At 46.3% G+C, this 14703-nt stretch overlaps 1 protein-coding gene across 1 annotated transcript in view; it reads right to left on the reverse strand.

Annotated features, from left to right (window-relative positions):
• The window catches only part of park7 (parkinson protein 7), a 33390-nt gene extending 19761 nt beyond the window's left edge, over positions 1-13629 (reverse strand). The window contains exons 1-2 of the mRNA XM_072478112.1: positions 13503-13629; positions 1002-1103 (exon numbers count right to left, since the gene is read on the reverse strand). Coding sequence (XP_072334213.1) covers positions 1002-1103; positions 13503-13592 — 192 coding nt within the window. The 5' untranslated portion in view covers positions 13593-13629. The remainder of the gene's footprint in view (positions 1-1001; positions 1104-13502) is intronic.
• Positions 13630-14703: the final 1074 nt, after the last annotated feature.

The raw sequence follows: 14703 nt of genomic DNA on the forward strand, positions 1-14703 counted from the left end.
AAAAAAAATAATTGGGAACTGTAAATTTATATTTTTAAAAAGTCAGCAACCTCTACAATCTAGACAAACAAGGACAGCATGCACACAGAAAACTAGTTTGCTTTTAAAACACACGGCATCACAATTTGGAAATACAAACCCCATCCGTCCACTATCACTGCATCAAAATCCTGGCACTGTCTCCCTAGCACACAATGGGTGTAACAACACCAGAAGGACTGGAGCAGATCGCCTGCCACCCACCGTCTCGAGGACAATGAGGGATATATGCAGGCCGTGCCAGCAAACCTCACAACCCATGAACATTTTAAAATGTTAAAAAAATTTTTTAATGCTACTGTAATGTTTCCAGCCTGTTTGAGGATGGAAGCATGGCTCAGCATTACAACCAACAGTGCTTCATGCTGAATGGAGGCCAGATCTCAGTTAACCTTCACTCCACTATCCGGTTACCTTGACATGCATGAACCCAGCAAGTGTGCAGCAAACACCAATCCAGAAGCACGCATGCTGGAGGCTTGTTTGAGGTTTAGGGCAGCACGGTAGCACAGTGGTTAGCATGGTAGCTTCACAGTGCCAGGGTCCCAGGTTCAATTCCCGGCTTGGGTCACTGTCTGTGCGGAGTCTGCACGTTCTCCCCGTGTCTGCGTGGGTTTCCTCTGGGTGCTCCGGTTTCCTCCCACAGTCCAAAAATGTGCAGGTTAAGTGGATTGGCTATGCTAAATTGCCCTTAGTGACCAAACAAGGTTAGATTGGGTTACAGGGATAGGGTGGAGGTGTGGGGTGCTCTTTCCAAGGGCTGGTGCAGACTCGATGGGCTGAATGGCCTCCTTCTGCACTGTAAATTCGATGTTTCTAACCCATTGACAAAATGTTGCAGAATTCAAACCTGAACCAAAGTTCAATCAGCGCAGTGTCATTGAGCTCTGCTCATTCTTTGCTAAAACAAACAACTCTCCCATTTACCTGCATCACTTGACACAGAAGCAGAGACAACGTACCTGTTTAGCTGCATCTTCCAGGCTGCAGTCAGGGCAAATAACCACATCACGGCTACATGTTACAGGCCCCTTGCAGGTCAGCCCTGCCACTGTTACCGTTATCTGAAATACGAAGGATACAACAGATAATCACTGTCTGTTGAAAATTAATTTTAAGTGACAGAAACTTGCCATGGAGCAGGGTTGATACACCTCAAATGCATAGCACCTCAGAACTGTCGCTGGGATATCAGTACAGCAAAAGCAGATTTGGGGAAATGTTATTTGGCATTCATTTCAACTGTCTGAAAACACCTAGCAGTATAATTCTTGAACAGGTCCTTCCTCGGGGCTTTTCACAGTAACTTCATTAGAAGTCTACTTGTGACAATAAGCGATTTTCGTTCCATCTTGAGCTAATCAAAGGGATCTTAAGCAGCGACAGGTTCTGATCACTGGTACTGGCAGTAGTAGAACCAATAGGAGTAGTAAATTCAGGGAATCATAAGCATTGAATCACACAAAGTATGCTTAGCATCAATATAATCTTTCCTAGTGTATTAATAACAGTGGGTTAAGTTACTCGTGACACTGTCCCTGCTTTATTAACACTAAGATATATAGCAGACACAAGGCACTTCCCAACCGACATTAACTAGAATCACAGCAAAGGAACTACAGACCATCTGATCGACAGTCAGCTGTCACAGATCTTTCTTGCTGCTCTCCAGCAGCAAGTGACTGAGAATCTGACACCCATTCCCCTTTACCCAACTAGTGGACAGAGCAACAGGAAGAGGAGGGGGATATACAAGACATCAGAATTTAAATTGTGGATTGCAATCCAAATCAGACTTTAAAATGCAGGTCTGCCAATGTGAGGTAACATCACTGTGGTCGAAGGTTCTGCCCAACAAATCATTAAAACACAAATATTCTGGTTAACAGTTAGCTTGTAGATTCATAATAACTAACACAAAATAAATTTCCAAGTATACATTGTTAACAGTTAGAAATAACAGATTTAAAATCCTGGCGTTATTGAAAACTTGCTCCAGCCACACCCCTAGCCAAGCTATTCCAGCAGTTACTTTTTGGGGGGAAATCTTTTTATTGGCATTTCTCATATTTATAAACAGTTGTTGTATATTTACATTACATTTTTCTTGCCTGCGCTAATTTGCTTTATTGTATAGAGAGGTTTATTTTGTCCTTCATTTAACTGACTATGTACATTTTGTTGCCCTCTGGATCGGTCTATAGTTCCCCCCCCCCCCCTTTGGCTTCAGCTGTGTTTTTCTTGTATTTTCCAGGAAATGGGGGGGGGGGTTGCTTCGCTCCTCCTCTTCACTCGAGGTTCCCCACCTTCCTTCCACCTCTTTCCCCCCTGGGTTGCGCAGTCCTTTGGTTCCTCATCTATCTTGTTTTTTGTATTCTTAGCTTACTCCTTGTTGTTAGCCTCGAACAGGTTTTGGAACAGACAACACGCTGCCCCCAATTATCCAGGAAGCCTCCCTCCTACCTTTGAATGGCGTTCATTATCTCCTCCAGGTGGAGAAATTCAGAGAGGTCAGCGAGCCAGTCTGCAGCTGCGGGTGCTGCTGCCGATCGCCAGCCGAGCAGGATTCTCCAGCGTGCAATTAGGGAAGCGGAAGCGAGGACATTAGCCCCCTTCCCCATGTGAGGCTCTCCAGCACAGTTACATAAACAGCATCTACCCAACTTTGTAAAAAAAATTGCCCAACCATTTTCAGCTGTCTCAATGACCATATGATGGATGACCTCCATCATAAGTACAGAGTTGAGCAAGTTTGCTGATGATTTCAGAGTTCAGTATCATTTTCAACTCTTCAGATACTGAAAGCAGTGTTGAAGCAGCAAGACTTGAACAAGATTTAGGCTTAAGTTTATAAGTGGCAAGTACCATTCATGTCACACAAGTGTCAGGTAATAACCATCTCCAACAAGAAAGAAGCTCACCACCTCCCCCTTGACATTTAATGACAGTACTATTGCTGAATCCTCCAATATCAACATCCTGGGGATTACCATTGACCAGGAACTGAAATATAAGTAGTTTGGCTACATGAGGTCAGAGGTTAGGAATTCTGCTGTGAGTAATTCACCTCCTGACTCCCCAAAGCCTGTCCACCGTCTAAAAGGCACAAGCCAGGAGTGCAATGCAATACTCTCCACTTGCCTGGATGAGTTCAGCGCCAACAATACTCATGGAATTCAACACTATCCAGGACAAGGCAGCCCACTTCTTCAACATTCACTCCTTTCACCAGCAACAGTGGCTGCAGTGCATATTATCTACAAAATACACTGCAGCAACTCACCAATGCTCCTTCAACAGTACCTTCCAAACCAACTATCTCTACCACCTTGAAGAAAAAGGGCAGCAGACATATGGGAGCACCAACAGCTGCAAGTTCCTCTCCAACTCTCACACAATCCTGACTTGACTATAAATGTAATCTTTGAGCCAGGTCTCTTAGAGCCATAACACAATATTTCCACACTGTGTAGAGTATTTATAATGGGGAGCTTTAGTTATCCAAATACAGATCGAAATAGTAATAGTGTAAAGGGTGGAGAGGGGGAAGAGTTCCTAGAGTGTGTGCAGAACAAAGATTCAGGTGTATGTTTCCAGTCCAATGAGGAAGGAGGCACTGCTAGATTTAGTTTTTGAAAACGAGTGGGCCAAGTAGATCGAGTTTCAGTAGATTAACTACGGAAAAGAACAAAGAACAGTCCAGAGTGAAAGCAATTTTCTGGGGAAAAGCCAACTTCAATGGGATAAGAACAGGTCTGAGCTGAATAAATTGGAGTCAAAGGTTGGCAGGAAACATGGTAGCTGATCAATGGGCTGCCTTCAAAGAAGAGGTGATTCGGGCACAGTCAAGGTGTATTCCCCCGAAAGGGAAAGTTAGAGCAAACAAATCTAGAGTTCCCTGAATGACAAAGAAAGTAGGAATTAAGATAGAGAAGTAAATGTGTGCATATGACAGGTGTCAGGTAGAAAATACAATTGAAAGCCAAGCTGAATGGAGAAGGTTCGGGGGGGGGGGGGGGGGGGGGGGGTTACAGAAAGAGACTGGGCGGCTAGCATAAAAGGGAATCCCAAGGTTTTCTACAGGCATATAAATAGTAAAAGGAGTAGGACTGAGTAGGGACCAAACAAAAAAGGGGATTTACACCTGGAGGCATAGGGTATAGCCGAGGTACTAAATGAATACTTTGCACATGTCTTTACCAAGGAAGATGCTGCTACTCAGGCCACAATGAAAGATAAGGTAATTCAAATACTAGATTGGTTTAAAATGAAGTAGCCATTGGATATCTCTACTTAAAAATAGTTAAGGCACCAGGAGTGATGAGATGCACCCAAGCATATTGTGATGGGCCAGTGTTTAGAGAATCCCAAAGTGTATCATAGAGTTCACCTGACCCACAACATTTAATAGATTGTGGTATGGGGAGCACACGGCCCACTCTACAGGTATGGTACAGCAGAAAATGGACCAGTGGTTTCTAAAACAAAACAATGTTTATTCTATGAACTCAAGTTAACCTTTTTAAAACAAATAGCGAATATCTTAGCAACCAGTAAATCAAATACACCCCCAAAGAATACAACACTAAATAACCTGTATGCTGTCCTTTTAACATCCAAACGACTTAACAAACCTCTAAACAGGAGCACATCAGGGTTTACATTCAAGACTGAAAACATTTATAATTCTTCTGAATTCACCAAATGATCAAGAGATAGTCCTTCATGGCAGAGATCAACAGCAGTGCAGCTCACTTTTAACTTCAGATTCAGCTCACTGAAAAACATACACACCCAAGCTCTTTCTCAAACTGAAACTAAAAAGCAGAAGTAGAGCTCAGCTCCACCCACACTCTGACATCACTGCAGTAACATGAGCAGCTCTATTTCTTAAAGGTACTCTCACATGACAATATGGAGGAAGTGAGAGTAGAAATTGCAGAGGTACCAGCCATAATTTCAGTCTTCCTGGGCAGCACGGTGGCGCAGTGGGTTAGCCCTGCTGCCTCACAGCGCCGAGGTCCCAGGTTCTATCCCGGTTCTCAGTCACTGTCCGTGTGGAATTTGCACATTCTCCCCGTGTCTGCGTGGGTTTCGCCCCCACAACCGAAAGGATGTGCAGCCTAGGTGAATTGGCCACACTAAATTGCCCCTTAATTGGAAAAATGAATTGGGTACTCTAAATGTATTTAAAAAAAGATAATTTCAGTCTTCCTTAGTTTCAGAGGTGGTCCCAGAGGACTGGAGAATTGCAAATGTTACACTTGTTCAGAAAAAGGTGTAAAGATAAGCCCAGCAAATACAGACTGGTCAGTTTAACTTGAGTGATGGAGAAACCTCTAGAAACAATAATTCAGGACAAATTAATTGTCACATTGGCAAATGTGGGTAAATTAAGGAAAGCCATTGTGGATATCTTACGGGAAAGCCATGTTTAACTAACTTGCTGCAGCTTTTTGACATTGTGAGGGCAAATTATTGACATGATTAGGAAACTGGTTGGGTGGCAGGCAACAGAGAGTGGGGATAATGGGTAATGACTCTAATTGGCAGGATGTGACTAGCGGTGTACCACAGGGACCTGCGTTGGGGCCTCAATTATTCACACTATTCATTAATTACTTGGATGATGGCATACAAAGTCATACATCCAAATTTGCAGATGATACAAAGTTAGGTGGCATTGTAGATGGCCTAGACGATTCCATAAATTACAAGGAGATATCGACAGACTAGGTGAATGGGAAAAGTGTGAAGTTATCCACTTTGGACCAAAAAAGGATAGAGCAGAATACTTTCTCAATGGAAAGAGATTAGGTACAGTAAATGTCCTAAGAGACTTGGGGGTTTAGGTGCATATGTCCTCAAAAGACCAGGAGCAAGTGCAGAAACTAATGGAATGCTAGCCTTTATATCTAGAAGATTGAAACACAGGGGTTATGCTGCAGCTATACAAACTCTGGTTCGACCCCACTTGGAGTGATCCCAGATAAGTGCAGGAAGACATCCAAAAACCACCATGATGAAGGGGGCGAGTGAAGGCTCACTGTCGAATGAAAGGGTCAGCTTGGCAAACGGAAAGATGGCAGAGGCTGGGTCACTGGGTGGGGCCTCTCTGTTCACGGCAGAAAAGATGACTGAGGTGATGGTTGTGGAATTTGAAAAGGAAGGAGATGATGGCGGCAATGAAGGTGCTGGTGGAGTAAGTGATTGCCCCAGTGAAGGCGGCGGTGTTGAAGACATCGGCCGAGGTGCTGGAGCAAGAAGAGAAACTGAAAAGGGTGGAGGAGGCCTTGTCGCAACACAGTGATCAGCTCACCTCGATGGGTGAGGAGCTACAAAGGGTGGTGGAGGCCAACAAAGGACTGCGAGCGAAGGTTGAGGACCTGGAAAACAGATCTAGGCGGCAGAATCTGAGGATTGTGGGCCTGTCCGAAGGGGTGGAGGGCCCGTGGCCGACTGAGTACATTGCCAAGATGTTGACGGAGCTGTTGGGGGAGGGGGTAGATCCCTTCCAGTTCAAACTGGATCGGGCTCATCGGTCATTGAGGCCTAAAGCAAAGGCAAGTGAGCCGCTAAGAGCGGTGATTATTTGTTTCCATTGATACCAGGTGAAGGAGAAGGTCCTGAGTTGGACAAAGCAGAGTCGGGAGGTGCAGTGAACTGGAGCTGGTATAAGTATTTACCAGCACTTAACCGTGGAGTTGGCGAGGAGGCGGGCGGCCTTAGGCCAAATGAAGACGGCACTGTATAACAGCAGTGTGCAGTTCGGCATAGTGTACCCAGCTAAGTTGAGGGTGGCCTACAGCACCAAAGACTTTTACTTCAAGACAGTGGAAGTGGCTTTTATGAAGGCAGAAGGACTGGGGCAGAAGTGAGAAATGGGACTGAGGATTGGTCTTGGACTGAGGGTAGGGGGGGATGGGAAATTGTATATAGATCTATTTTTTATTTCATGTTGTGTGTTAAATGGGGTGAAGTTGTCTTGTTGGGCAAGATAGGAGGTGGGGTTTTCTTTTGCAATAACAGTTTTCTGGGGTTTGTGTGTTTGCACTGGATACTGGGTGAGAAGAAATGGATGGGGGGGGGGGGTAGATTCTGGAGAGGGGGGGGATGGCAACAAAGGGACAGGGCGGGCGAAGCCCAGTGGGCAGGGCCCGTAGCTATGATGATGGTGAATAGGAGGGTCGAGAGACAGAACGGGAGGGGTTTGGGGGCCAGTGAAGAGGTTGAGGGTGTTTGCGCACCTAAAAAGCTTTTCGGCCAATGTTGTCATGCTACAGGAGACTCATCAGAAGGTGAAAGACCAGGTGACGCTCAGGAAGGGCTGGATAGATGGATGGCATGTGGCGCAGTGGTTAGCACTGGGACTGCAGCGCTGTGGACCCGGGTTCGAATCCCGGCCCTGGGTCACTGTCCATGTGGAGTTTGCACATTCTCCCAGTGTCTGCGTGGGTTTCACCCCCCAACCCAAAGATGTGCTGGTTAGGTGGATTGGCCACGCTAAATTGCCACTTAATTGGAAAAGACAAATAATTGGTTACTCTAAATTTATTTAAAAAAAGAAGGGCTGGATAAGCCAAGAATTTCATTTGGGGTTTGACAGTGGGACGCGGAGGCTAACAGTTTTGGTCGATAAGAGAATGAGGTTCCAGATGGAGAAGGTGGCGGCGGAGCAGGGGAGTAGATATGTGATAGTAACAGGGGCTTGGTGGGCAGGTTGGTGGCGTTGGCAAGTGTGTATGGCCCTAACTGGGGTGATGCAGGATTTTGGAGGAAGGTGCTTGGGGCCATTCCGGACGTGGATTCGTATGAGCCAATAGTGGGAGGTGACTGGAATCTGGTGCAAGAGCCAAGGGTGGATAGGTCACAGTCGGGCTCGCTTGCCCAGTCTGGGGCAGGCAAAGGCGCTGACTTGGCTTACAAGGGAAATGGGAGGAGTGGACCCATGGAGGTTCTTGCATCCAAGGGAGCAGGGTGACCCGATTCTTTGAGGGAGTGGAAGACATATGTAAGCGTTGTAGGAGGAGTCTCGTAAACCACGTACATATGTTTTGGTCCTGTCTGAAGCTGGAGAAGTATTGGAGAGACGTTTTCAGTGTCATCTCGAAGTTACTGCACGTAAACCTGGAACCTGGGCCCCTAAAAACCATTTTCGGGGTGTCGGACCGGCCCGGGCTGCAAGCGGGTCCGGGTGCAGATATTTTAGCCTTCACCTCGCTGATTGCCCAAAAGCAGGTCCTGTTGGGGTGGATGTCAGCTTCTCCGCCCTGTGCCGCGGCTTGGCAGGAGGATCTACTGGAATTTCTGACTCTCAAGAAGGTGAAGTTTGAGCTGAGTGGGGTAAAGGGATTGTTCGACAATTCATGGGGATTGTTTATTAGGCACTTTCGAGAACTGTTGCCATCGAAGATTTGGAGGGGGGGGTTGGTGTTAGTTATTTTTGATTACACTGTTTACTGATTGACTGTTAATTTTTACCTGGAATGTCCGGATGGATGTTTTGGTCTGGATATTGAAGGGGTGCTGTTTTTTTTTTGGGGGGGGGGGGGGGGGATGATTGTTATTGTATTTGTTTGGTTTTTCTTTTGTTGTTTATTTGATGAAAATGTTGAAAATGGGAATAAAAAGATTTCTTTTTTTAAAAGATGTTTAGGCCTTGGAGGGAGTGCAATGACCTGGATTACAGGGGTTGAGTTACAAGGAGAGATTACTCAGATTAGACCTGTTTTTGCAAGAATTTAAAAGGTTATGGGGTGATCTGATCGAAGTTTTCAAGATATTAATAGGGAAAGGCAGGGTAGGTAAAGATTAACTACTTCCCCACTGGTTGGAGATTCTAAAACTAGGGGGCATAGTCCAAAAATTAGGGGAAGAGCTTCATCAAAGGGTGGTAGAGGTTTGGAACTCTCTCCCACAAACAGCAGTTGAGGACAGCATGGTAGCATAGTAGTTTGCACTATGGCTTCACAGCGCCAGGGTCCCAGGTTCAATTCCCGGTTTGGGTCACTGTCTGTGCGGAGTCTGCACTTTTTCCCAGTGTCTGCGTGGGTTTCCTCTGGGTGCTCCGGTTTCCTCCTACAAGTCCCGAAAGACGTGCTGGTAGGTCATTTGGACACTCTGAATTTGGCACAACTCTGTGTACCCGAACAGGTGCCGAATGTGGCGACTAGGGGCTTATCACAGTAACTTCATTGCAGTGTTAATGTAAGCCTACTTGTGACAATAAAGATTATTTTTTTTAAATGCTCGATCAGTTGTTTATTTTAAATCGGCGATGTACCGGTTTTTGCTAAGCAAAGATATTAAGGGATATGGGCCAAAGGCAGGCATATGGAGTTAGGTCACAGATCAGCCATGATCTCGTTGAATAGCGGGACAGGCTCAAGGGGCTGAAATGCCTACTGCTGTTCCAGTGTAACAAACAGGGTTGATGAGAGCCATGCTGTTGATTTTTTAAAAATAAATTTAGAGCGCCAATTAAGGGACAATTTAGCATGGCCGATCCACCCTCACTGCACACCTTTGGGTTGTGGGGGTGGAACCCACGCAGACACAGGGAGAATACACAAACTCCACACGGACAGTGACCCGGGGCTGGGATCGAACCCGGGTCAGCGCCATGGGGCTGCAGTGCTACCACTGCGTCACCGTGCCACCCCCAGAGCCATGCTGTTGATGTGGTGCACATTGACTTTGAATGGGCATTAGGTAGAGTGCCTTAGTGAGCAACGTTATAGTTCATGGAATAAAGAGATAATAGCAACGTGGATATGGAATTGGCTGAGTGACAGAAAATAGTGATTAATGGAGGTTTTTCATGCTAGAGGAAGATTTGCATTGAGGTTCCCCAGGGTTCAGTTTTGGGACACATGCTTTTTCCTGATATATATTCATGATCTAGCCTTGGTGTTCAGGGGATAATTTCAAACATTGTGGATGATACAAAACATGGCAGCATTGTGAGGAGCATAATGTAGAACTTCAAAGGACATAGAAACAAGTTGGTGGAACAAGTGGCAAAAGAAGTTCAATGTAGAGAAGTGTGAGGTGAATCATTCTGGTAGGAAGAACATGGATAGACAATACAGCAAAGTGTAAAACTCTAAAGGGGGTTCAAGAGCAGAAGGACCTGGGCATGGCAGGACAGGTTATGGGGAGTTTTTAAAGCATACAGTATCCTGGGCTTTATTAATAGGGGCCTAAAGTACAAGAGCAAAGAAGTTATGTTGAATTTGTATAAGTCACTGGTTCAGCTTCATGCAGAGTATTGCATCCAGTTCCAAGTGCTGCAGTTTAGGATAGACATAGAACATACAGTGCAGAAAGAGGCCATTCGGTCAATTGAGTCTGCACCGATCCACTTAAGCCCTCACTTCCACCCTATCCCCCTAACCCAATAACCCCTCCTAACCTTTTGTGGACACTAAGGACAATTTAGCATGGTCAATCCACCTACCCTGCACGTCTTTGGAAGGAAACCAGAGCACCCGGAGGAAACCCACGCAGACACGGGGAGAACGTGCGGACTCCGCACAGACAGTGGCCCAACGGGGAATCAAACCTGGGACCCTGGCACTGTGAAGCCACAGTGCTAACCACTGTGCTAGCGTGATGCCCTGAAATAATATGAAAACATTCAAGATGATGCAGACAAGATTCACAAGAGTGGTTCCAGGGATGAGTTCTGAACATAGATTGGAGAGATTAGAACTATTTCCCTTAGAGAAAAGAACTTTGTGAGGAGATTTGATGACGGTATTCAAAATCATGAGGGGTCTGAACAAAATGGATCTGGAGAAACTATTCCTACCAATAAATGATTAGAGAACCAGGGACACAGATTTAAAGTAATTTGTAAAGGAAACAAAAGCGATACGAGGAGAAACTTTAAAAAAAATATATAGTGAGTGGTTAGGGTTTTGAATGCAGTGCCCGAGTGTAGGAGTCGGATTCCTTTTTTTCCTATAAATTTAGAGTACTCATTATGTTTTTTCCAATTAAGGGGCAATTTAGTGTGGCCAATCCACCTACCCTGCACATTGTTTTGGGTTGTGGGGGTGAGATCTACAGAGACACAGGGAGATTGTCCACACAGACAGTGACCAGAGACCAGGATCGAACCTGGGTCCTCAACGCCATGAGGCAGCAGTGCTAACTACTGGGCCACAGTGCTGCCCTAGGAGGCAGATTCAATTGAAGCATCCAAAAGGGAATTAGACTGTTATCGGAAAAGGAAGATTGTGCAAGGTTATAGAAGAAGGTAGGGAAGTGGTTCTAGGTGAGTTGCTCATTCAACGCAGACTCCATGAGCCAAATGGCCTCCTACTGCACCATAATGATTCTGTGAAATGATGTTCTCTCATCATCCCTGGATCAAAAACCTGGAACTTTCCCACCTTCCCCAACCGTACTGCAGATGTACCACACCAATGGTTTGCAGCAGTTCAAGAGGGCGACTCTCCATTATCCACTCAAAAGCAATAGAGCCAGGCAGTCAGTGCTGACCTTGCCAGCAACATTAACATTGCAATAATGAATAAAATATAGGCATCACTGGCAAAGGCAGCATTTTTTTGCCCATCCCTAACCAAGACCATCGGGCTTCCTAGGCCATTTCAGAGGGCAGCTAAAAGTCAACCTGTGGGTTTGGAATGACACGAAGGGGGCAGCACAGTGACTAGCATTGCTGCCTCACGGCACCAAGGTCCCAGGTTCGATCCCAGCTCTGGCACTGTCCGTGTGGAGTTTGCACATTCGCCCAGTGTCTGTGTGGGTTTCACCCCCACAACCCAAAGATGTGAAGGGTAGGTGGATTGGCCATGCTCAATTGCCCCTTAATTGGAAAAAATAAATTGGGAACTCTAAAAAAAGGAATCGCACGTAGGTCAGATTTCTGTCCCCAAGGGACACTGGGGAGCCTAACAAGTTTCAATGACAAACCAGTCATTTCATTGTGACCAGTGCTAATGGCCTTTATATCTAGAAGACTAGAGAACAATTCATGCTTCAGCAATACAAATTCCTGGTTAGATCACATGTGGAGGTCTGCGTCACCATACTTTGGTAAGAATATACTGGCCTTGCAGAGACTACAGCATAGATTTACTAGGATTATACCAGTCTCCAAGGGTGAAACTACAAAAAGATAGAATACAACACTAGTTTATGTACTATGTGATTTAGAAGGTTAAGGGTACATTTGATCAAAGTTATCAAGATATCAGAGGGAAAAGATAAGAGTAGGTAGTGATTGGGGAATCTAGGACAGAGGGACTGGTATAAACAAAGATAGTCCTTTCAGGAGTGAAATTAGGCAAAAAGGATGTTAGCAGTTTGGAACTCTACCACAACAATTGATGAGAGATTAAAAGTCAATTTTAGGTCTTGTTAATGGAAGGTATAAGGGCTACGAGGTAAAGGCAGGAATGTGGAATTGGGTCACAAATCACCCATGAAATGAAAATCGCTTGTCACGAGTAGGCTTCAATGAAGTTACTGTGAAAAGTTACTTTCCGCTGCGACCGCCTCAGTCCCGGCTGTGGAGTGGATACTGGTGTCGAGGCCTGTGTGTCCGGGAGCGTGTCGTCTTCTGTGTCTCGTAGTAGATGAGTAGCAATGGGGGAAGACGGTGTAGGGTCGGGGGTAGTGGTGATGGTTGCTGGGGAACCTGCGGGTGCCAAATCCCGAAGACTGTGTCCTCCCGCCCATGGTGTGTCACGTAGGCATATTGGGGGTTAGCATGGAGGAGAAGGACCTTTTCAACCAGAGGACCCGACTTATCGCATGCTTCCGGAGGACCATCAGCCAGGATGGGAGCCACAGGTTGCCACATTCCGGTGCCTGTTCGGGGAGGCTGGTACGGGAATCGAACCGTGCTGCTGGCCTGCTTTAAAAGCCAGCGATTTAGCCCTGTGCGCTAAACCAGCCCCATTGCGATTGGCAGAACAGACTGGAGCAGCAAAGTGACCTTCTCCTGTTGCTACACTCCTACAACTGATACTACCTAACTCTTTATGCCAAGATAAAACTCATTGAGGATCATTAGCCCAGGCCTCTGGATTCCTAGTCCACAGTCATAAAAACTGCTCCGTACAAGGGTCACATGGACTGGAAAGATTGACTGTTTCCCTCTCCACAGCCAGACTTTGCTGAGTTCATCTAGCATTTTCTGTTTGTATTTCATAAATACCAGGCGATTCTACCTGCAGGGCAAATCTGCATCTGGCTATTTAAGGACTGAGTGGAGCAGAGCTCCTGGCACAGGGAGAGGGATCAATGTGCCCACAGGAATGTTCCTGCCTCTGCAACGGAAGGTCACTCCAGGTCAGGCAGCTGACCTCTGCCGTGATTGGGCAGCGCAGCCGCCAATCAGGACCCCCGCCCCCGCCGCCTCGAGCATTTCACCAAGACGGTGGATTTATTATCAAAATGCGTCTGAAAGGTAAACCGCGCCATCTCACCCCGGCTCGGCGCAGCAGGTCAGTGGGAACCACCGTTTCTATCTCCTCCGCCCCCTTGGCCAGAATCACCAGCGCCCGCTTGGCCGCCATCTTGACAGAGAGGTGCCGGCTTCCCCGCGCGGCGCATTATGGGCTGGGCAACGGGTGCCCGAAGCGGACACGAGGGGCCCGCGCCGCAAATTCAAAATAGCTGCACTGCAGCACACACAGCCCTCAAATCAAACCTGTGGAAATGCTCAGCACGTCTGGAAGAGACAAACGGAGAGAAAATAGGGTTAACATTTCAAACTGATGACCTTTCATCATCATTAGTTATGTTTCTCACTCCAGAGGTGTTACCTGACCCGCTTGAGTATTCACAGCATTTACTGTGAACATCATTTCACATTACTGTTTACATTATTTCAGATTTCCAGCATCCGCAGTATTTGGTACCACCACTCTGAAATAAGCTGCACATGGTGACAATAGCATTGTCAACAGTGGATTATGTTCCTAACCTCCACAATCCTAACCCCAATCGTAAACCCAAATCCCCAATCTCAACCTTAACATCTCAATCGTATCCCAAGATCCACACCGTAACCTCTAGAAGCCTAACCTTAATCCCGAGAGCGGGTAAATGGAGTTGAAATCAGCCATGATTGAATGGTGGAGTGGACTCGATGGGCCGAATGGCCTTACTTCCGCTCCTATGTCTTATGGTCTTAATCCCTACCCACTGGCCCTGAACTCCAACACCTTGTCAACACTGTGATGCAGGTCACCCATGCTAGCACATCACTCCGTTTTTAAACGACCTTTTCTCCTGAATAATTCTGTTGTGCAGTTCAATTATGCAGTGCATGCTCTTTTGTCTGACCAGCTACCCATTCTTTCGCTGTGCACACAGACAGTGGTATTTGACAATGGCTTTTTCATCCATTGGGGCATTAAAGCTGAGCGCAGTCCCATCCCTCTGCAATACACAGACAATTTATAGCCTGGGTCATTGCATAGAATCAACATCTACAACATGATAACATGGGTATCCATGAAAGCCAATTCCATGGATGTGCTCCATCCACTCATTTGCCTGCTTACCCACCTTCACGGGGTTACGGGGATAGGGTGGAGGTATGGGGTTAGGGTGGAGGTATGGGTTTAGGTAGGGGTCTCTTTCCAAGCGTCGGTGCAGACCCGATATCTATGACCCTATAAA

The sequence above is a fragment of the Scyliorhinus torazame genome, chromosome 16 (genome assembly GCF_047496885.1).
Source record: "Scyliorhinus torazame isolate Kashiwa2021f chromosome 16, sScyTor2.1, whole genome shotgun sequence".
Lineage (NCBI taxonomy): Eukaryota > Metazoa > Chordata > Chondrichthyes > Carcharhiniformes > Scyliorhinidae > Scyliorhinus > Scyliorhinus torazame.